At 41.5% G+C, this 24361-nt stretch overlaps 1 protein-coding gene and 1 pseudogene across 1 annotated transcript in view; one reads left to right on the top strand and one right to left on the bottom strand.

Annotated features, from left to right (window-relative positions):
• The window catches only part of OCA2 (OCA2 melanosomal transmembrane protein), a 527910-nt gene that overhangs the window by 163311 nt on the left and 340238 nt on the right, over positions 1-24361 (top strand). Inside the window, exons 10-13 of the mRNA XM_040493912.1 lie at positions 16453-16524; positions 18427-18492; positions 20889-20945; positions 22039-22163. Of these exons, the coding sequence (XP_040349846.1) occupies positions 16453-16524; positions 18427-18492; positions 20889-20945; positions 22039-22163 (320 nt within the window). The remainder of the gene's footprint in view (positions 1-16452; positions 16525-18426; positions 18493-20888; positions 20946-22038; positions 22164-24361) is intronic.
• LOC121042206 (aryl hydrocarbon receptor nuclear translocator-like) lies at positions 355-2747 on the bottom strand (annotated as a pseudogene).

The following is a 24361-nucleotide window of genomic DNA, read 5'->3' as shown; positions in this document are numbered from 1 at the left end:
CACACTCTTCTCCCTCTCTCACTTCCTCACTCACTAGGCAGCAGAAAGAGCCTATGCTCACTTCCTAAAGCCATACAGGTATATGTGACCTACCATGTTTCATGATCTTCAAATAGGAGGACATTTCTCCTCTCCCCAACCTTATTCACAATTTCTTTCCCAAAACAAGCCACAGTATCCAAGGCAAATAGTGGATGAACGGATGTTAGTTTCTCTAACCTGCCTATTGACCCTAGCAAAAATCATTTCTGCAGAAATCTCTGGTCAGGAGGTGTAAGGAAAGGCATTCTTAACTTCACCCAGCCTTAGTTTTTCAAAGATCCCCAAAGCCTTCATGATTCACCCCATTTCTTCTCAGAGGCAGGAGGGCAAGGAAAGGCCAGAAGGGGAAGGGGTACACATTATCCTCACCCCAATAATTCTATCTGAAAATGAGAGAAACATAGTTAGGTCAGGAAATTCTTCATTGTTGTAGCTGTTGCTCTGGTCTCCCAGCATGGACAGAATCTCCTGGAAGACCTCAGGCGGGCCAGGTTGCCATGCTGATAGCTGTTGCTCTCTAGAACTTGAGCGATGATGAGGCTGCTGGCCCTGTTCCTGTGGCCAGACTTACACCCTCTGCTGTCTGTGTCTGGAATTGTCCTGTAGTCTGTCCAGTCTCAGGAGCAAAGTTGGATCCATGATTGGTGAGACTAGGGGAGGCAGCAGCACCAGGTGACGCAGTTGAAGCACCAGGGAGGGACATGGGGCTGAAGGAGGACGGAGTCTGAAAGCTTCCCATACCAAACTGGGAAGAATGAGTCTTGGCTGTAGCCTGAGTAGCCACCTGCTGGGCAGAGAAGTCTGGGCGGGTGCTAGGGTCCAAGTTGGGGTTCCTTGGGGTGAGTTGGGTGGTGGGAAATCTGGGCCAACATCTGCCCTGCAGAAGCTGATGGCTGGACGATGGTTACAGGAGAGGCCAGACCACTATTTCTGAAATTCTCTGCCGGCCGGGGGTGGGGGTAGGAGGGAATGTGTTGTCCTGTGAGAATAGCTGTTGGATGACAGGGACAGTGCTGGAGGAGATGCCTTTACTCTGATCTGCACTGATGTTGGAGTAGATTTCTGAAAATCTTGGATCTCTATCCTTGGCAAACAGACCATCTGACTTCTCAAGGGGCTTACTGTGTTTTGGCCCTGTGGTTGTTACAGGCTGAACAGAAACCTGGGAATGATTGTAGCCAGCCAGTCCATCGCTTCCTGATACCACATCCAATTCTGTTTGCTGTTGATGCTTCCTGGATGCCAACTGCCCTGAGCCCATCTCTAAGGGTAAATTAGCCATGGGACCTACCTGTGGTCTCTGGATTGTGTTGGACAGTGTAGGCCTTGGTTGATGGCTGGAGTTCTTCACATTGGTGTTGGTACAGATGATGTACTCAATTTCATCTGAGTAAGTGTTCTGGAAAGTAAAGGAGCTGGTTCTCATCCAGAGCCATTCCCGGTTCTTAGACCAGAACCGGAACATGACAGACAGCACTTGGCCTTTTAACTTCACCACTTGTTACAAGCTGTCTCTTAGAAGCTGTTGGTCTTCAGGATGAGAGAATTCTACAATATTCTTTCCTAAGAGTTCCTGTGGTTGGTAGCCAACAGTAGCCACACAGCGGTGTTCCACAAAAGTGAATATCCCCTCAATGTTGTGCCATGAGATGAACTCTGTCGGTTGACAAATGTTACTCATGTCTGTACAGTTGGGAGAACTGGTTACCTGTAGTCTGCCAATGGCCACTAGGCAAAATTTGCTCCCCTGGCCAGCCTCTGGATCATCATCTGGGAGGGAGACACCTGCTGGGGGCCAGGGACTAGATATAGCCTGTTTAGTGGACCACCACAAAATGAGGTTCCCCATTCTTCACAGAGCCAAGTCCTGCATCTGTTCCTCACAAAGCTCAGTCTATTCATGGAGACTGGGTCCACAGAGCTATTGCTGCACCTTCCACGGCAAATAAATGATCTCCTTGAGCCCATACACATCTTCATGGAAGACTGTTGGCCTTCCTTTTTCACTGTTCCAGTCTTCAGGTCTGGAAGGATACGCCCTGTCAGGTCATTTTCTGAAGTGGAAAGCTGATCATGAAGTTTGTCCACATCATCTGGATGCACCTGATCATAGGGTGTGCTACCAAACCATTCAGACTGGTTCAAAACAGGGGTCACTGAGTCAGAGATGTAAACTACCCGACCTATCTCACATGAGACAATAAACAGAAAGCCATCCGCTGCCTCCAAGATCAAAGGTTTGAGTTCCTGATCAGTGAGGAATGAAGGCTTGTAGGTGCCATCAGTGGATGTATTCCCAGTTCCTCACAAGGAATTCATGTGAGAGACTGCCATGGGTAAGATGGTTAGCTTGTCTGGTTTTTGAGCCAGGGCACTACAGGTGGGCACCATGTCTGACAGTTCTGTGATGTAGGCTGTCATCTTGTTCCGTTGCCCCTGTTCAATTTCACTGTGATTTTTCCTGGTGAGTCTCTCTTTATCTGCAGAGCTCTGCTCATCATCCAACCTGGCAAGTCACTCCTTATCATTAGACATCTGATCATCATCACACCTCAAAAATTTACCTTCTCCATCATCATCAAAATCCAACCCTGGTCACCACTTAATAGCCCTGTGGACAATGGCTCCTCCACCTTGAATCCCAGCCCCAGGGTTTCCTGAGGCAATGGCTGGACCCAGTGATGGTACATCTGATGTCATTTCTGGGTAGCTCAGTTGGTTAAGCATCCGACTTTTGATCTCAGCTCAGGTCTTGATCTCACAGCTGTGAGTTCAAGCCCCACATTGGGCTCTGCACTGGTTGTGAAGTTGGGGTTAGCAGCAGCCGCTGCCTTGGCCGCAGATGCCACTACCTATGCACCGTCCCCCCCAGTGGGAGGAGCCACCACCACCGAACTGGGGGAAGGGGGAGGGGAGAGCCACTCCCCAAACGCGGTACCCTACAGCCACCACCGCTACCACGGAATCCAAGATTGACAATGTGTTATTTAAAAGATTCTCTTTTGGTATTCTACAGAACCCTTCCCTCTTTTCCTCATTTCTTCCTTTCTCCTTCCTTCCTGTCTGCCTGCCTGCCTGCCTGCCTGCCTGCCACTTTTAGAGCACTGGAGGTCTGGAATGCACAGATTTCTAAAAATTTCTAAATTGACACAGAACATCGTGTAAATTTAAAGGGTACAACATCTTGACTTGTACATTTGTATATTGCAGTATGATTACCACTGTAGTTTAACCAACATTTCTATCACAGTTACATAATTATCAATTCTTTTATGTGGTGAGAATAATTAAATCTGGTCTCTTAGCAACTTTGAAGTTTATGATACAGTACTGTTGACTATAATCACTATGCTGTACATTAATTAGATCTCCAGAACTTGCCCTCTGGTTGCAAGTTTGTACCCTCAAACATCTCCCCAATTGCCCGCCCCCCTCCTCCCCCCGTCCCTGGTAACCACCATTTTGCTCTGTTTCTATGTTTGGCTATTTTAGATTCTACATATAGGTAAGTTCATACAGTAATTTGCCTTTCTCCATCTGACTTATTTCATTAGCATAATGCCCTCAAGGTCCATCCTTTGTCACAAATAGCAGGATTTCCTTTTTCTCACGGCTGGATAATATTCCATTACACACACACACACACACACACACACACGCACAGACACACACACACACACACACCATATCTTCTTTATCCATTGATGGACAATTAGGTTGTTTCAATATTTTGGCTATTGTGAATAATGCTACAATGAACATGGGGGAGTGAATATCTTTTTTGAGTCCTGTTTTTATTTCATTTGGAAGTAAAGGAAACAGACATACCTAATGTGGTATTTTCATCCTGTGGTGAAAATAATTTCCATTTGATGATATGTGACCATAGAGCAGTCATTTTGGAAGAATGTTAAAAGGAAGTTGTGGGAAACTTCAAACAACATGTTTTTCTAAACTCTATTTCAATTTTTAGGATATAGTCACATGAAAAAAACAGTGTTTGGTAACATCCTAATTCCCTAAATGGATCTGTGGAATTGTAGCCACCTATTGTGATTCTCCAAAGCCAGAAGAGTTAACAACTGGCATATTTCTTTTACTGTGGTAGCTAAGCTTCTGTAGTTTCTTAGCAGAAATGTTTGTAGTATGCAATAGGAATTTGTACCTTATGAACTTAGCCCTGAAAATTCAGTGACACAATTATTCTTATTTTCCTTTTTGAGGAGAAACCTAATCTGTCCTCCTAGGCAACAGAGGATCAATTGGTGACTGGATATGTTTTGTATGATTGAGGACTGCTGCAGATGACACCTTTAAGCTCCAGGATCTATAATTTTGTGTAACATAAGTCATGCCAGAAAATTAACTCAGTATTATGTGAGTAATACCTAGAAAGAAAATATATGATTTGTTCATATGCATTCTCCTTAGGTCACACAGTACATGAGGGGCCTTTCAAAGGGAATATATCATATAAAAACCAGTAATGGTAAAATATCAGCAAGAACAAATAGCCAGGACTGACAAAATACACATAAGGGCAAAAAAAAAAAGTGGGCATTGGAGGCAGGGTACTAGGGCACAGTAGATTGCTTCCATCTGCTCACATGCTATCTTCCAAAGCAGATTGAGGGCCTGGGGTTGGGTGATGTTTGGGAGCATATAACACAATCCACCCCAGTCCATCCACTGGTCACAATGGTTGCCTCTGCACCCAAATATACAACCTCCCTACAAGATGCACTAAAGCTGTCACCCTATTCAGCCTCCTGGTCCAATCTGGGAGCTACAACCTTTGAGTAGGAATTCTCTGCCTCTCATTCACACTATGAACCAGTGTAAGATGGGGATGCCATACAACCCACTTCTCACCCTGGGAGGGCACTGTGAGGAAGCACACAGGCTTACAGGGAACCTACACAGGTGGCATCAATTAATAGCCTCCCATTCCAGCATCCACCTCACACCTCAAGCCCGCATGTTCCGGCATCTACCTCTTACCTCACAACCCCCTGTTCCAGGATCCACCTCACATCTGCCAGTCCCTGTTCTAGCATTCACATCTCACCACACAGCGTCCCATACCAGTATTCCCTCTCACCTCATAGCCCTCTGTTCCAGCTTCCATTTCTCACCTCACAGCTCCATGTTCCAGCTTCTACCTCTCACCTGACCAGCCCCTGTTCTAGCATCTGTTTCTCGCCTCACAGCCCAGTGTTCCACCATCCACCTCTCACCTCACAGCCCTGTGTTCCAGTTTCCACTCCTCACCTCACAGCCCCATGCTCCAGCATCCACCTCTCACCTCCCAGGCCTCTATATTCCAACATTCACCTCTAACCTCACAGCCTCATGTTCCAGAATCTTCATCTCACCTCACAGTCCCATGTCCAGAATTCATTTCTCCCCTCACAGCTTCTATGTTTTAGTATCTGCCTCATCCCTGTGTCCAAACCTCCAAGCTCATTAGGTACATTTTTGGCTTCTTGTTTGTCGGAGGTGACCCTCTTATTAAATATTTTCTATCGTATCAGTTGAGTTGCGATTTTCCCTCACCTTGTATATTAGTATTTTTTATGTACTACTGACCAGTCTATAAAGCCTTGCTACCTATTTTAGGTTTTAGGTTTTTGTATCTGGAGTGTCATACTTTGGGGCCAATTTCCAAATTAGTCAGCATTTTCTATGTCCACAGCCATCCAAACATCCCAGTGACTTAACCTGTTGCTTTCTGCTCTGCTGGGATCTGATGACAGGACTGTTGCCTGCACAGAAACCTCTGAAGCTCTGCTCAGATTGGCATTTGTTATTCTGTTCTGAATAATAGTAATTCTAGATAGTCACACTTTTGGTTTCATGGAGGAAAACCTTATTAATAATAAGGGAAAGCAAATATAAGGAATTAAACAATTATGGTAAACATAAAGAGGGAGAGAAGTACAGAGAAGAGCAAAGAAGGCTCATACATCAAATTGGGTACTCACAACATCCAACCTTCTGTCTGGGGAAGCCCCTCAAAGAACAGCCCAGGTGGAGTCTTGATTGAGGGTGCTGGGTGGAGCATCCTCCCCTCAGGTGAGACTTCCAACTAACTATTCCCGCCAAGGCAATATGTATACTACCCATGTGTTGTTTATGGTTAGTCATTAAGTTTGCCTTAGTGCATACCCAAGCGAGTGGGGCTAGGACACTTTTCTCTGTTTCTCTTATCATATCTCACAATCTTTGGAGTCTATGCATCTGCATATTTCTCTTCCCTCCCTGATCCATTCCAGGAGGTCAGCCTGGTCTGGCTCAAGGAGGTGATGCATGTTAATCCCTCTTGGCATCAGGAACAGAAGGGCCAGTTCTGATCCTAAGGCAAGATATGGAGTACAAACCAACTAAGCCCTCCATGATTGTGTATGTGTGGCTCTGGGCAGAAATGCGTGACAAATCACACAAACAACTTCTATATGGAACACATGCCTACTTGTGTGGCCTCAGTGGACTAGCAGGACTAGACATTGGCTCCCAGATAACCTGCGGCCACTCCCAGGGTACATGTTCTTTTGCCTGTTCTTTCTGGTTGCCTCTTGAGAGAGAAAGCCCAGTAGCAATTAGGTTTTGGAAACATTGCAGAAAGGTATATGTGTATGTATGTTTAACCAACATTTTCCATGCCTATTGTATCACAGGGTTTTATGTTGAGCTAGGATTATCAACACATCAAGGAACTCAGGATCTTTGGAACACACTTAACATTCCATCTGTTTTCCATGTCATGTGAGACTCAGTAGAGAAATGGCTGAAAGTGCTGCTAGTGACAAGGGAGTCTGGTGGTGGCATGTAGGGTGAGAGGTTGTAGCTTTGGTGCCAAGTGCCTAAGGATCATTCAAGCCCAATGTAGTCAGTCTGAGGATAGGGTTAGGCTGAAGGCAGAGAACACTGATTCAAAGTGAGGATAATGTTTAGATTCCAAGGCACTGGTTCTAATGAAAACCTGGGTCATTTGATAGTGTTCACTTTCTGTGTGTGTCTCTCTCTATTCTTTGCTCCCTCTCTCTTATCTTTTTCTTCTCATTCTTCTTCCTCTTTTCTTCCTTCTTGCACTAGTGTAAGGCTACATTGTCATAATAGCAGAATATGTAGTATTTTTTTATGTAACAAAATAACTGGAATAACTGAATATAATTGATTTAAGCCCTTAACTATATCATAAGGAATGCAATTAAAGTAGAACTTTATTATCACCCATGCAATCTACTTCATAAGACATTGAAAGTGGTTACCCACATTAACAGAGGTTCTGTGATTGGCATGACACCTGTCAAGGTGGTTGGAACCTACATTGCCCAGAATAGTTTATAAACATTTTGAAACAACTTTGCCTGTATTATTTGTAAAAATAATAGTTAAAAAGGCATTGCATCAGGGCGCCTGGGTGGTGCAGTCGGTTAAGCGTCCGACTTCAGCCAGGTCACGATCTCACGGTCCGTGAGTTTGAGCCCCGCGTCAGGTTCTGGGCTGATGGCTCAGAGGCTGGAGCCTGTTTCCGATTCTGTGTCTCCCTCTCTCTCTGCCCCTCCCCCGTTCATGCTCTGTCTCTCTGTGTCCCAAAAATAAATAAACGTTGAAAAAAAATTAAAAAAAAGCATTGCATACGTAAAAGTGATCTCTGTGAGCACTGTTGAGAAAACTTGCATTTCAATGTGGATTTTGAGCTTAATTTTAGATTTCTGTAGTATATCACACATAACAGACAAAATATAGAGATATATTCTTGCTTGTGAGAGCTGTTTCTAAGTGATTTGCAATCTCTGAGCAGAATGCATTTAGGTGCAGACTTCATGAAATTATGTACAGTGCTTTAATTTATTATCTTTCATGAAAATTTCAGTGATTTTAAAGTCAAGTGCATTAAAAACCATTTTTGACCAATTAGAAAAATGTTCTATGTATTGCTTTTCCCAAAACTAGAAAAAAACAAGACAAATGAAACCTGCCTTGGAATGGTAGTGAGGAGTAAAAGAACTTTGCATCTTGGCAACCTGCCTCATTATATTAAACAAGAGTCAGGGAAATTAACATACACCCAAATAGGCTGCTTAGAACTTACTTAAGGCTCCATGCTGTTTTGACGTTTGTTGATCTGCAACATTTTCCTTTAATTCGTTCTTGCTGTTCTTTACTCTTTCTCATACACACACATACAAAGCAAAAACAAAAAAAAAGATGTACATTTTTTGGGCAAGTAGTTAGTTTGTTTTAAATGAAAAATGATGAGATTAAACCCAGACCCCTCCTGAACATGACCCAATTGCCTGGCCCTGATTGCTGGCACATCCTCTCCTTTCCTTCTGCCTCTGACACTGCAAAAGGGGTTGCCTTTTGGCCCTGGACGCCTATTCAGGCCTGAATCTTCCTCTTTCTCTGGGTGTCTTGTGTCCTGACTGTGTCATACCTTCAGGCCTCTCTGTCCCAGGACCTCAATCACTCTGTTTACTAAATACTCATTTCTTGTTTACAGGGACTGGGCATACCAGTCTATGTATTTACTGAGTCCTCAATGCCAGGTGACCAGTGAATGCACTGTTGTTGCTGTGCTATTTTTCAATTAAAATGAGCATCGTGTGAATGCTCCTTATATTTTGATGGCATTAATTTCAACGTTCCAGATATAGGAAGATATTGCCATGGAATTCTGGAATGAGAAGGGTCTTTGGGGTCATCAGATTTGACCCCAAATATTCTTATTCTTTCTTTCTTTATTTTTTTACTGTAAGTGCTATGCTGAATAGGATCCTAAGTTCTATCCTCGATTTAAATTTTGCAATGACTTGGAGGAGAGAAGCAATGACTTTTTTAAATTAAAGTTTTAATTTTGACATAACTACATATTCACATATAGTTGAAACAAAGAAATACAGTGATTTCCTGCACTCTTTATCCACTTTCTCTCAAGGGTAATGTTTTGCAAATTGTGGGGGTGGGAAAAATTTCCCTTCTTCCCTCTTATGTGCTTTGTCTGGTCTGGGAACCCTAAAGTTTCCCAGAGCCAATTCCAAAATGGTCTCCCCCTAGCATCAGGCAATTCTCAGATACCAGCAGGGTGTCTGAGAACTTAACTCAATTTATGACAGTATCTACTCAGTGCTAGCATATCAGATTCCACAGGTTAAGTGTTCCATGCCCAACCCCAACTTCAGAAACCAGTCATAAGCCCCTGGCTTCTGACCAACTTGCAACAAATTAGAGATTCCAAAAACCTCCTCCTTAGGTTTGATTAACTTGCTAGAGTGGCTCACAGAATTCAGGGAAACACTTATTTTTATTAGCTTATTAAAGAATGTGAAGAGATACATTGGGCAAGTTACCCAACAAAAGAGTTTCTGTTCTTATGGAGCATGGGGCCCAGCTTGGTGGCATGTGGAAGTGTTTTGGTTCCCCAAGCATGGAAGATCTCTGAAAACAAGGACCAAAAAGCTATCATTTTGTGTTTTTATCGAGGCTTCATTACATAGTCATGATTAAATAAGTCATTGGCCATTGGCCGATTCAGCCCCTCTCTAGAGGTTGGGGAGTGGGGCTAACAGTTTTAATTCTCTAATCACATGGTTTGTCCTCCTGGCAACCAGCCACTGCCCTTGGATGGGGTCCAAAAGTCAACTTCATTAATGACACGACACCCATTTCCTCCCTCCCTCCCTTCCTTCCTTCCTTCCTTCCTTCCTTCCTTCCTTCCTTCCTTCCTTTTTCCTTCCTTCCCATTTAAATTTTTTGTTTAAATTCCAGTTAGTTAACATACAGAGTAATATTATTTTCAGGTGTACAATATAGTGATTCAACACTTCCATACAACACCTGATGCTCATCACAACAAATGCACTCCTTTTTTATTTTAAGTTTTTATTTAAATTCTGGTTACTTAACATACAGTGTAATATTAGTTTCAGGTGTACAATTTAGTGATTCAGCTTATCCATTGAACACCTGGTGCTCATCAACATAAGTGCACTCCTTAATCCAGTTTGACTTTCATAGGTCTGAAATGTTTTTAAGAACTGTAGATGAAGACTAGATATAGCTGGGAAATAAATGTTGGTCATCTGAGTGACAAAAGATATTTTTTTAATTAGTCATTATATCACTATGTCATTGTGTCAGTTGGTTTGATTATTAAGTTGACAGAAGATAGATTAATAGGAGAAAACAAACTAATTTTGTACATGTAGGAGCCCCATAAAAACATGAGTAAATGTTTTTGGATAGTAAATTAGTGAAGTAACAAGTCTTGTTTATATAGCCTTTTCAGCCCTAAATATCTGATGAGGATGGCTTCTATCCTAATACAGGAAAAGTACCTTTCATATATGAGATTTATTTTTTCTTTTAAGGGGATCAACAAAAGGTTCAGAGTATCTTTCTTGCAACAGCTGTTTATTAAGTAACTTTGATTCAAAATAATCAATATGCCAAAATGGCATATTTTGGGTCTGACATATTTGGCTCCTCTTTACAAAACTGTAGTAGAACATCACAACCAGGACATTAACATTGCCACATTGAGGATACAGAACATTTCCATCCCCACAAGGATGCCTTATGTTTTCCTTTTGTACCCACACCCAATTCCTTCCATTTCTTATAACACCCTTCTTACTGAGAATTACTAATCTTCCCACCATTTCTATAATTTTATCATTTTAAGAATGTCCAAATTGAGTCATACATTGAGTGACATTTTAGAATGGGTACTCTGTAATTCTGTTGGAGGTTCATCCAGGTTGTTGCATGTATCAGTGGTTTATACCTTTTCATTGCTGAGTAGGATTCCATAATGTAGATGTTCCATGGTTTGTTTAACCACTCAACTCTTTAAGGACATCTGGGTTATTTCCAGTTTGGGGCAGTTACAAATAAAGCTGTGATGATTATTCATGTACTGATTTTGTGTGAACACAGGTTCTCATTTCTCTGGAATAAAATGCCCAGGATGGAATTGGTGGGTAGTAGGGTAGTTGCACGTTTAGGTTTTTGGACCATTTTACATTCCCACCAGCAATGTGTGAATGAGCCAGTCTCTGCATCTTCACTAGTATTTGGTGTTGTTCCTACTTTTTATTTTAGCCATTCTCCTAGGTGTGCTGGGAAGTCTCATTGTTTCTAGCCCTAAAGCCCCTTCAGGACTCTGTGGGAGAAACATCTGCCTGCCCTTTTTTCTCCCTCCAACTTGTTCTGAGGTACAGACCCATGGCTGTGTTTCGTTCCCCCACAGGTGGATTATGAACTCTGTGAGGGGCACTGCTGGCTTTAGTTTCCTGGCCATTCCCTGAGCACAGTTGTCTGTCACTGCCTTGGCATTGTGCCTTGACTGTTACATGAATAGGAAACGCTCACATTTTGGAGGCACTGGCCTCCTCAAGGGGTCATGTGAGGGGATGGGGTGGTTTTTACTTCAAGAGTCCCTGGTGGGTGGGCAGAGGGGCTCTCTGCCATGTCCTGGGCCCTGAGTATCCATCTGTGCTGAGGGAAGAAGGGCCTGCCATGTCCCATGACTGGGTCCAAAGCCTGAGGCTCCAGGTGATCTATCTTTCAAAATCAAGGTGAAGATATTCATACCTACTGTGCTTTGCTGGGCATACCAGGTGCACTGGAGCCCACATTGCAAAGTGGTGTCAAGTAGCACTGGCCTGCCCTTTGAAATATTTCTGTCATGCAGGCTTTTGCACTCTGGGCCTAGAATGGGAGGGGCAGCCCTGATGATCTCTGAAATGTCTTCTGGGCTATTTTTCTACTGTGTTGGACAGTAGGTTTGGCTTTTGTTTAGATGGCTGACTAATCTCCCCACTGTCTTGATGAATAACTCCTAGCTTCCCATTGTGATGTCAGATCCAAACTGAAGTCTTTATGAAATTTGGCCATATGCTTTGTGTATTCTCTTGAAGCTTTCTCATTTCTTTTAGTTTGGATAGGCTGAGAATCCCACATTTTAAAGTTTGGCTTCCTTTTTAATTAACTGTTCCATCTTTAAGTCACTTCTCACTTCTCTCATTTTACTCAAAGCTGCTCCTGCAACCCTTTGCTTAGAAGACTCATCAACCAGTTAGCCAATTTCATCCCTTACAGGTTCTACCTCTCACAACTAGGATACAAACACAATTCAACTAAGTCCTTGGCCAGTTTATAACAAGAATTTCCTTTTCTTCATTTTCCAATAACATGTTCCTCATTCTGTCTGAGACTTTCTCAGAATGGCCTTTACCATCAATAGTTCCACCAACATTTTATTCTCAACTACTTAGGTATTCTCTCTGAAGACTGAGACTTCTCTTCAGATGACTCTCCTACTTCTGAGCCCTTGCCAGAATTGTTTTTAATGGTCTATTCACAGCAATTAAGGCTTTTCCTAGTGTGCCTCTTCAGAGTCTTTCACTCTCCACCCATTACCTAGTTCCAAAGCTGCTTCCATATTTTTAGGTATTATAGCAGCATCCTCACTTCTCAGTTTCTTAGGGCTGCTATAACAAAATGCAACAAACTGGGTGGCTTATAAATGACAGGCATTTATTTCACAGATTTGGAGGCTGGAAGTGCCAGTGCCAGCCTGATCAGATGAGGGCCCTCTTTTAGGTTTCAGACTTCTCATTGTCTCATCATGTGTTGGAAGGGTCAAGAGATCTCTCTGTATCCTCTTTTATAAAGGCACTAATCCCATTCTGAGGATTCCACCCTCATGACCTCATGACCTCCCAAAAGCCCACCCTCTAATACTATCACTTCAGGTATATGAATTTTGGGAGGACAAAAGCATTTAGACCATAGCAGCAACCATTAGCATGGTACAATTTTATTTTTTTAATTTAACTTTTTATTTTTAAAATTTACATCCAAATTAGTTAGCATATAGTGCAACAGTGATTTTAGGAGTAGATCCCTTAATGCCCCTTCCCCATTTAGCCCATCTCTCTTCCCACAACCCCTCCAGTAACCCTGTTTTTTGTCCATATTTATGAGTCTCTTCTGTTTTGTTCCACTCCCTGTTTTTATATTATTTTTATTTCCCTTCCCTTATTTTCATCTCTTTTGTCTCTTAAAGTCCTATATGAGTGAAGTCATATGATTTTTGTCTTTCTCTGACTAATTTCACTTAGCATAATAGCTTCCAGTTCCATCCACATAGTTGCAAATGGCAAGATTTCATTCTGATTGCTGAGTGATACTCAGTTGTATACATATACCACATTTTCTTCATCCATTCATCCATCGATGGACATTTGGGCTCTTTCCATACTTTGGCTATTGTTGAGAGTGCTGCTATAAACACGGGTGTGCAGTGTCCCTTCAAAACAGCATACCTGTATCCCTTGGATAAATGCCTAGTAGTGCAATTGCTGGGTCGTAGTGTAGCTCTATTTTTCATTTTTTGAGGAACCTCCGTACTGTTTCCGGAGTGGCTGCACCAGCTTGCATTCCCACCAGCAATGCAAAAGAGATCCTCTTTCTCTGCATCCTTGCCAACATCTGTTGTTGCCTGAGTTGTTAATGTTAGCCATTCTGACAGGTGTCAGGTGGTATCTCATTGTGGTTTTGATTTGTATTTCCCTGATGAGAAGTGGTGTTGAGCATTTTTTCATGTGTCGGTTGGCCATCTGGATGTCTTCTTTGGAGAAGTGTCTATTCATGTCTTTTGCCCATTTCTTCACAGGGTTCTTTGTTTTTTTGGGGTGTTGAATTTGATAAGTTCTTTATAGATTTTGGATACTAACCCTTTATCTGATATGTCGTTTGCAAATATCTTTTCCCATTCCCTTGGTTGCTTTTTCACTTTGCTGATTGTTTCCTTTGCTGTGCAGAAGCTTTTAATTTTGATGAGGTCCCAGTAGTTCATTTTTGCTTTTGTTTCCCTTGCCTCCAGAGACGTGTTGAGTAAGAAGTTGTTGTGGCCAAGATCAAAGAGGTTTTTGCCTGCTTTCTCCTCAAGGGTTTTGATGGCTTCCTGTCTTACACTGAGATCTTTCATCCATTTTCCATGGTATAAGAAACTGGTCCAGGTTCATTCTTCTGCATGTCACTGTCCAGTTTTCCCAGCACCACTTGCTGAAAAGACTGTCTTTATTCCATTGGATATTCTTTCCTGCTTTGTCAAAGATCAGTTGGCCATACATTTGTGGGTCCCTTTCTGGGTTCTCTATTCTGTTCCATTGATCTGAGTGTCTGTTCTTGTGCCAGTACCATACTGTCTTGATGATTACAGCTTTGTAGTATAGCTTGAATTCTGGGATTGTGATGCCTCCTGCTTTGGTTTTCTTTTTCAAGATTGCTTTGGTTATTTGGGGTCTTTTCTGGTTCCATACAAATTTTAGGATTATTTGTTCTAGTCTGTGAAGAATGCTAGCTGTTATTTTGATAGGGATTGCATTGAATATGTAGATTGCTTTGGGTAGTATCAATATTTTAGCAATATTTTTTCTTCGTATCCAGGAGAAGTGAAAAATCTATACGCTGAAAACCTAGAAAGCTTATGAAAGAAATTGAAGAAGACACAAAAAAATGGAAAAAGCATGATACAATTTTAGAATATTAATTGATCCCATAAAGATCCCATTTGGAGTCAGTCCTTATTGTTACCTCCAGCCACAAGCAACCCTGATCTCTCTGTATCTCTAAATTAACCTTTTCTGGACAGTTCATATAAATGGAATGACACAATGTAGTCTTTTGTGTTTCACTTTTTCACTTTGCATAATGCATTTTGGGTTCATTCATAATATAGCATGTATCATTAGCTCCATGTTGTAGCATATACTACATTTTGTTTATCCACTCATCATGGATAGACATTTGGAATGTTTCCAGTTTTTTGCCTATTTTGAATAATGTTGCTATGAACATTTATGCTTTATGTGAAGCGTTAAAAAGATAAACTGAGGTATAGTACATTTTTAAGAGTTTATTTGACCAAAAATCAGTTAGAATTGGGCAGTGCCAAACTGGAAGTGGTTTGAAGTGCTCTATCAACAGGAGCTATGGGAAAGACTTTTACAGAGAAAAGGGGGAAAGCAAAGTAAAAAAAAATGATTTGATTGGCTATAGCTGAAGTATCTGCCTTATTTGGGAAGCCTAGTTAGCTGTTTATGATCAGTTGTTCTTAGATTTTGATTTATTTTTTTTTCAATGTTTATTTATTTGGAGAGAGAGAGAGAGGCATGGGGTGGGGTGGGGCAGAGAAAGAGGAGAGAGAGAATTCCAAGCAGGCTCTGCGCTGACATGGCAGAGTCCAGCAACAGGGCTCAATCTCATAAACTGTGAGATCATGATCTGAGCAGAAATCAAGAGTCAGATGCTAATCAAATGAGCCACCAGAGGCCCTATAGATTTTGATCTTTTAGTCTTGAGGCATTTATTATAGGCTTAGATTTTGGTTTGCTTATGTAGGCTGCTAAGGCATTAGAACCACTTCTGTATTTAATGGCCTAATTTAATTAATTTAATAGGACATATATTTTCATTTCTCTTAGGTAGATTCCTATGAAAGGAATTTCTGGTCATATGGTAATTTATTATTTAACTTTTTTTAAGAAACTACCAAACTTTTTCATGAGGGCTGCACCATTTTATATTCCCACCAGCAATATTTTGTTTTATATTTTTTAATGCTTGTTTATTTTTGAGAGAGAGGGAGACAGAACATGTGCGGGGGAGGGGCAGAGAGAGAGGAAGACAGAATCTAAAGCAGGCTCCAGGATCTGAGCTGTCAGTACGGAGCTGGACGTGGGACTCAAACCCACAGACTGCAAGATCATGACCCGAGCTGAAGTTGGATGCTTAACTGACTGTGCCACCCAGGCACCCCTCCGACCATCAGTGTTTGAGGGTTCCAATTTCTCTGCATCATTGTCTTTCTATGAAGATATTTTGTCTCAGAAATTCCATGTCCATTTGAATTATAATTAAATAAAAAACATACTTTCATGATTCAGTGGTAACACTGAAATCTCAATTAGATTAAGCATTTGGCTATGTACCTTTGGTTTCATTAATTAATTGTCATTAATTGGGAAGAATTGATATATGTTGTAGAACTAATGGTCTACTTTCCTCAGGATTATATGGTAAATAATTAATGACAATTTACTGCAGGCTTCCTTATAGAATATATGTTAGCCTTCTGCTTCTATTCCTAGGTCATCTAATTATTCAGGAAATGAAATTAGCTTTCATTAGAAGGCAGACTGGTGGTGTTTGTGTGTGTATTTGGGGTTTCCAGATTCTGAAATAAAAGGACCCATGATTTATATGTATTTTTAATAGATATGGTATAAAATGGCATATAGAAATAACATTGATGGATGCTAATAGCAATATAGGCTTTTTGTACATTTTAAAACCCTGTGGACGAATGCAATAATTTCCTATGTTCCTTTACAGATTGTTCACAGAACACTGGCAGCCATGTTGGGTTCCCTTGCAGCATTAGCAGCGCTGGCTGTGATTGGAGACGTAAGTTGTAACATTTTGAGTCAATGGCTTACCACTGTATAGAATATAAGATTCAAAGATAGTCCAACAATTAGGCATTAGCTAGTGATTTTCATTCTTTTATATGCTATTTCCACATTTCTCCCTCAGGATCCATGCTGGAGGCATGAACCAACAAACCTTATCAACATTGATGACTGTTTTTCATTTGACTTTCACACACATTTCTTATTTTGCATTTTAGCTGAGGAAAGGCTCATCGCTATGCAGTTGCTCAGGGCTGTGTAGCTGAGTGGTTAGATTTGGCTCTGGGTGCTGTCAGCCCTTGGGAACTAGAGGGGGCCATCCTGCCTGGAGCAGAGAGGTGAGAAATGGTGAGGTTGGAGTTCTGTCTTGCAGACATCAGGAGGTCCCTGGAGATGCATATTTGGGGGTGATGGCACCACATCAGGGTCTGCATGTGGCCTGTCTTCAGGAACATAGGAGTGAATGTAGAGAAGCAAAAGCAAGAGAGCCCAAGTGTCCACTGGAGATAGAGGCCTGCCATTGTTGAAGGAACAGTGCTGGAACTGAAGAAGGTGGCAGCACACAGAGCTGGATTTGAAAACAACTCCATATTTTTGTATCCTTTGGGTAAATACCTAGTAGTGCAATTGCTGGGTTATAGGGTAGTTAGTTCTATTTTTAACTTTTTGAGGAACCTCCATACTGTTTTACAGAGTGGCTGCACCAGTTTGCATTCCCAGCAACAGCAAAATAAATGTCAGATAAAGACAAATGCCATATGATTTCATTCATATGTGGAATTTAAGAAACAAAACAGATGAACATATGGGGGAAGTGGGAAAAAAGGGGGGGGGAACCATAAGAGACTCTTAACAATAGAGAATAAACTGAGAGTTGATGGAACCAGGTAGGTGGGGGTAGTTGAGTGATGGGCATTAAGGAGGGCACCTTTTGGGATGGGCACTGAGGGTTGTATGTAAGTGATGAGTCACTGGGTTCTGCTCCTGAAACCAATGTTACACTGTATGTTAACTAACTCGAATTTAAATAGAAATTTGAAAAGAAAAAAATAAATCTATAGAATTTAAAGGATTTTTTCTTCAAAGTACTACTAAAGGCCATTTAGTTAGCCAAAGAATAATAACTGGTTTAAAAAACTATGTGGGGCTATGTTGTTATTCATTCATTCATTCACTCATTCACTCATTCATTCATTCATTTTGGCTAGAGTTGGTATAAAAAAATACTAACCCTAAGGGTAAAATGTCCCAGAATGCTAAAACTTATACATAAACCACTGTTATTTTTATTAACTGTTAAGGAGTAATATAGTAGTAGCTATTTTGTTTTAGAAAACATTAATGCGGCACACATCTTGTGCTGCGGGTAGCTCCTTGGGCCACCATGCAGTCCTTTCCCAACAATGAGACTCTCAAAGTGCCCTCACTTCATACTCTGTGCTCCCAATTCCCCATGACCTCAGCCTTCCCTACTCTGCAGGGTTGTTAGAAGATGAAGTGAGAGTGGATGAACAAGTGGTGAGTAGGACAAGTTTATCTTTCAGTTATTGCCATCCTGGCCTCATGCTCCAATACCAAGGAAGGCATGTGGGAACTTCACTGATCTCAAGGGTCAGTCCTGCATTTCAGGCTGCAGTTCTGGAGTTGGAGTTGCCAGGGACAGGGTTTAGGAAATTTGCTTTTCTTGTTACTAAATGTATAAGCTTGACATTATAATGTCTTGGGTCACGAGTCGTTTTCATTGATGTTATACTCTAATTTTAAAAGCAAGTGGATAGTATGATTTTTGACTGTGGTCAAATGAGTGGGCTTGCTATAAAGAGTGGCACATTTTTTACAGCTATCACCAGAAGGATGATGCCTCAAACTAATTGGGAAATTTGTACTTTGATTGCAGAGACCCAGCCTGACCCATGTGGTGGAGTGGATTGATTTTGAGACCTTGGCCCTGCTATTTGGCATGGTAATTATAATCCTCTCAGTAGGACAGGGCTCCAAGCCTGCTGTAATCTGGGGCCTTCTCTTTTGCTGCCATTGCTGATAATACTTCATTATATTAAAGACATTGTACTGCTTGACAATTAGGGCTTGATTAAGAAGTGTTAGCGCAGGCCTAGTCAATTTCTCCTGTGGAGGAATGAAATGATTGGTGCTCTGGTTAGTTAGCTGGAGAATTGCAGTCTTAGTCCTGTCTGATAGTTAAATAATATTGTCGTTTAGATAACTTAGTAACATTTTTGAGTTGCTTCCCTTAAAATATACAATGGATTATCCCAAATAAGTGAACCATATAAGTTTTGGGGATTGGAAAAACACCTGTAATTAAATACATGGAAAATGAAAGAAATTGAACCTAAGTAATAGTTTGTGTGTCATAAACCAATTTAACTAGAAGAAGTGAAATTTGATAAGATCCTGAATATCAGTAGGAATGCCTCACATGTTCTTGAACAGACCCTACAATGGCTAAGTGGTCTGAAGGAGGGTTTCCCCTTTCTGGACAAAAGATCCACTCTGTGTAAAGCAGATTATTATGTATCTTAATTTTCCTGGCTAATATTTTATCCCCTCTGGTAGTCATAAGAGAGGGCCATGCTACTCTAGGCTTCAATGTGACCCAAACTAGCTGCTTCCTCTCTGAGTGCAGTGTAAGGAGACAGGTCAGTGCTCTGAACTTAGCCTTTATAGAGAAGTTCATATTCTTGTTGGTCTTGAAAAGTATGTAGTAGAGTCTGGGCATTTGGAAGGAAGAAGGAAGACATACCAGATGTCTCATAAAAGAGGTTAAAAAAAACTTAAATGAATGATATATTAGTTTGCTGGCTCTGCCATAATAAAGTACTACAGACTGGTGCCTTCAAAACAGAAATTTATTTCCTCATACTTCTGCAGGCCAGATTTCTGAGACCAAGTCAGCAGTGCTTGTTCCTTTTGAGGCCTCTCTGCTTGACTTGTGGATGATCATCTTCTCCCTGTATCTTCACATGATCTTCCCTCTGTGTGTGTCTGTGTGCTTATCTCCTCTACTTATAAGGATACCAGTCATATTAGATTAGGGCCTCACTTTAACTTATCCTGAGGTACTGGGGTTAGGATTTCAACATAGGAATTTGTGGAGGAAAGTGGCACAATTGAGCCCATAACACATGGTTTAATTTTTTTTTCTCAGTTGAAACCATTCAGCAAGCTCCTATGATTCTGGAACTTTGGAGGTGCAAAGATAATTTATGTATCCAGGCTCCTGCCTTTTCCTCTTTATTTCATGGCAGTTAGCCACCCCATGGGGCCACTTAACCCTGGTCCCTGAATTTAAGTCTCTTTTGGGTAGTTTTGGCAGCAAATGTGTGGATCAGCTTCTCCACAATGATGGAAGACCACATAGGACCTACCCATTCAGTTCATGTGAAGCTTCTATTGGTGAGTGAAACACCACATTCTACAGACAGTAACAGGTGGCCATTTGGATTAGGATGAACATTGATGGTCATTATAGACAAGGTAGATATTTGTATTGAGTCTAAACTGACTTTTGGAAATTTTTGTTTTGTGCTGAATATTTGAAAGATAATATTGGGCCTACTGTTTTCTAAGTACTTTAATTTACATAATTCTATTGAATTTTCACAACAGCCTTAACAAGGAATAAAACATTCAGAGGTGAGGTGAGGAAACTAAAGTACAGAGGATTGAATAATTTTTTTGCATAAGGTTAAACTACTTCTAAATGGAAGGATTAGTACTTGAACCTGTAGCTTTTCTCTCTAAATTCAACAAATGGTATATTGCTATCATAGGAGGTGGAATAAAGAATCTTCCAGAATCTTCTCTGGGTTCTGTGAACCCAGAGAATAATCATTTCAATGTAACTGATCTTATTTGTGTCTCTTGGTCAAATTGGTGATGAAAATCTGTCCCATTATTTTAGGAAACAAAATTTAACTCAGTTTAAAAATCTTAAAATATTTAATTGTTGCTTGTGTGGACATTTAGGTGCAGAAGGCCACATTCCGGCTCATTTCCCTTCCTGCTTCTAGCTTTGTGTCTGTGAGCAAGTCATCTCCCATCTCTGCCCTGTGGTTTCCTCATCTATAAAACAGAGAGTAATGGTAACACCTGATGACTTTTGTGAAGATTAGGTGGAATGATAATTTACCTGGACAAAAATAGAGGTGCAAGCCTTATAAGCAAGAGGCTCTATTCAAGAAGTTACTAAGTGGACTACACTCAGCAAAAAAGCATGAAGCTTGATGAAGTGGTAGCTTTCATGCAGAGGCCTTGTAACTGATCACTCTGATGTCCTTTCAGGATGTTACACTTCTAAAAGATTCCTCTTGTCTCCTTTTTCTGTTTGTCCCACAGATGATCTTAGTAGCCATATTTTCAGAAACTGGATTTTTTGATTATTGTGCTGTAAAGGTAGGTTTGATGTGGGATTTAATATTTATGTGTTAATATTTATGTATTAATTCACTGTTATTTACCATTACATATTCAGTCAATAAAGCTACCACTTAAAGCAAATATTTTAAAATTCCATCTTCCTTTACAAAATTATGGGTGTAAGGCTGGGTACAATTGCTGTGCTAAGTTAGGTGGCTCTGAGAAACACTTTGATCTTCTCAATAAACTGAAGGAGATCAAGGAAAAGAGTATTTGGGTTGAATGTTTGTGTAGCATTAGTTAAATTGGCAAGTTGAGAGCTTCATATCAAAAATTGTTTTGCATTTTAGAGCATCCAAATATTTCAAGTCATCAGCTTCTGATTACTTTACTTTGTGTTGAAATAATTTCAGTGATGACTTTCTAATTATTGAACATATAAACATTCACTTTTATAACTGAAATCCTGGGAAATCCGCCAGCAAGTTCTGATGGCCAGACTCTGCACTGGTGCTATGACTCAGGGTTGGTGAGAGGAGATCTTACCATATTTTGCTAATGCAAAGGCTAGTGTTGTGCTTGATTTTCTTTTTTGAACTGGAAAGTTCTTCTAAAAGACTATTTACTCATCAAAGCCCTTTGCTTTGTCATTCTCTGAATGACAGAATTTTTGCCGTCTTTGTGTGCCATCTTGCATCTTCAAATATCTGGTCTCTTCCTCTCAATGTCTTGGTACTGAAAATCCTTAAGATCTAAGTCCCTTAGATAACCAACAATCAGCAGGCTTGAGGGTCATAGCCCAGGCTGTCTAACCAAAAGGAGATTGTAAGATACTGGATAATGTTAAAGGGATAGAGGGCAATCACCTTGTGACCAGTGAACCATCAAAGGGCACTGTGAAGAAGGAGAATCAGAGGGAAGGAGGGTAAATCATGGTGGATTCAGAATGTCCAGGTACAGGTCATCACTTCCTCATCTTAGCAACTTTAGGAACTCATTGGTTTAAGTTTTAACCCACCATGTAGTGGCTATTTGGATCACTGGCTCTTATAATCTGTAATGAAAAGTCACATCTATTCTTCAACCCCACTGATCCTGGCTTGTTCCTTTCTGTGTGTGTACATCTCAGACATACCAGCTCTCTAGGGGAAGAGTGTGGGCCATGATCATCATGTTGTGTCTCATTGCCGCTGTCCTGTCTGCCTTCCTAGACAATGTCACCACATTGCTGCTTTTTACTCCTGTGACGATAAGGTATGTAGAGTGGCCCTGTATGGTGGTGTGTTCTGGTTGCTCAATCTAGTCCCCATGTTCCCTTTGCTGGTGTGCCCTGGTCCAGCCCGTGCATCCTCCAGGATTGTGGTGCTCAGTGCTCATGGCTATGGCTATGGATTTTCCTTGTGGCCACGGCTATGGCAGGAGCAGTGGCGGCCATAGAAATATACATGGAAGTCACCAGACGTAGGCTTTGCTGTCCAGGGGTGTGAGGCAGATGGGTTCCAGGAGTTCTTATCCATTGAGATGGTCACAGGTGAAGCAGAGCAGTGTGGAAGCTCCTGCCAGATGGTCAGGGATATGTATCCAAGTGCTGGGGAAGTTGGAGCAGCCATCTTGCTCTCCTCAGGCTTGGAGGGTTATGGGACCTGGCCTGACAAGGCTCTGCAGGGTAACTTTGGGAAAGAGAAATTCAATTTGATTCCATTTCGTTTCTTTAAATTAGACATTTCATTAATTAGACATTTATTGAACATCAGAGGCCATTTGTCTTGAATCTCTTGAAGCTTGAGCTTCAGGCCTGGTCATTATGCAGGCCACTTGTAAGGCCATGGAACTATACTTTTATCTAGACTTTATGTTATTTACTTTGAAGATGGTTCCCCAGCATATCATGGCCCTTCTGTGCTTGGACCCACCATGTCCTGGTACTTGGTCATAGGGAAACACATACTCCCTGAGTGTTCATGGGAGACAAGTCACCTCAGCTCCACTGATCTGGGTGGTAGCATCAAAAGGACTAACCTAAGCTAGTGTTTTAAGGATTCTGTTAGATAGGAGACCCTCTTAGACATGAGGCATGAGACACAGCAAGTTCAAATGTGTTCTGGTTGCTTAATCTAGTACCCATGTTCCCTTTGCTGGTGTGACCAAAAAGGGGCTACTTCCAAGGCTCAGGAGTAAATCTAGGTGATGCCTTTGGAATTTGAAGAATTGTGTCTCTCAGAGGTGGAGCGAATTGGAGTGGGGGATAAGGGGAGGAGAAATAAGGGTGGAGAAGAGCAGAGAACAGGCAGCATCCCCACAAGTACAGTCTGCAGTGTTGAGAGTTGGTTGTTGAGAGTTGGTCTCTTGCCCAAGCTCCTGCAAGCTTGGCTGCATTGTCATGCCCCACATGCAGACAGGGATTTAGCCTTCCTGTGCAGGGGTGTGTGGTACTTCCTAGTATGTGGGGTTCTCCTGAGGGCAAATGAAGGCTGGAACAAATGTGGCTCAAGGGTGCTGTAAACTGTAACATGCACTACTAATGGCAGACACCAAACTCTGCTTCTAGGATATCTCAAGGGCAAGAGGCAGGGCACCTTCACCCCCCTCAACCAAGGTGACTCTGCTGCTGTCACTGGTTTAAAAGCCATACTATCACGTATGCTCCAGGTCCCAGAATATCATTGTGCTCTCTGATGACAGTTCCAATGAGAGCAGGCTCCCATGGGGTACCCATATTCCTGGCATTCCTGGACAGTCTAGAAAGCTGAGGGTTTTCTCAGCCTTGCTGGGATTTGTTTATATCCTCAGTACTACAGAAACCAGCTTTGTAATTTTCTGTGAGTAGCAATTCTTAGTCTAAAAGTTACAGCTTTCAAGATTTAAGTGTTAGTGTATTCATATTCACTATATATATTACCATATTCTTCATGATTTTATAAGCTTAATCATGTTCTTCTGCCTTTGTCTGGAGGAGCATAGTCTTCACCATTAAACAGCTTGGTCCATTTAGATAGGATGCCGTCTCTGTGCTTGCTCTGCCATTGTTGATTAACGTACACTAATTATTTTCTTGCTTGAGGCAGATCCTGGAAACTTCCTCAGCTGAGCACTACTGCTGCTGCTGATTGGGGTCTAATCCTGTTTTTGGATTCATTCTTGGATTCATTCATTCATTCATTCATTCATTCATTCATCCCCAGACACCATTCCCTCTTCAGTTTCCACATGGCTCTGTAGGCTTATCCCCTTCAGATGTACTGTTAGTTTCTCTCTGACCTGGGAGATGAAGAGAAGGACCCTTGAGTGCAGCAGCCTAGTAACCCAAGGCCCGGTTTCTATATGGAAGTAGACAGTATGGATTGGCAGGCGTGGTGGGACATGATGTGTTTCCCAAACCTTCTTTAGAGCAACATCTTTCTTTTCTTCTTTCTTTCTTTCTTTCTTTCTTTCTTTCTTTCTTTCTTTCTTTC

The sequence above is a fragment of the Herpailurus yagouaroundi genome, unplaced genomic scaffold (genome assembly GCF_014898765.1).
Source record: "Herpailurus yagouaroundi ecotype Mexico unplaced genomic scaffold, PumYag 185, whole genome shotgun sequence".
NCBI classification, from domain to species: Eukaryota; Metazoa; Chordata; class Mammalia; order Carnivora; family Felidae; genus Herpailurus; species Herpailurus yagouaroundi.
The sequence above is the reverse complement of the archived record's forward strand: the minus strand, read 5'-3'. Positions and strand labels throughout refer to the sequence as shown.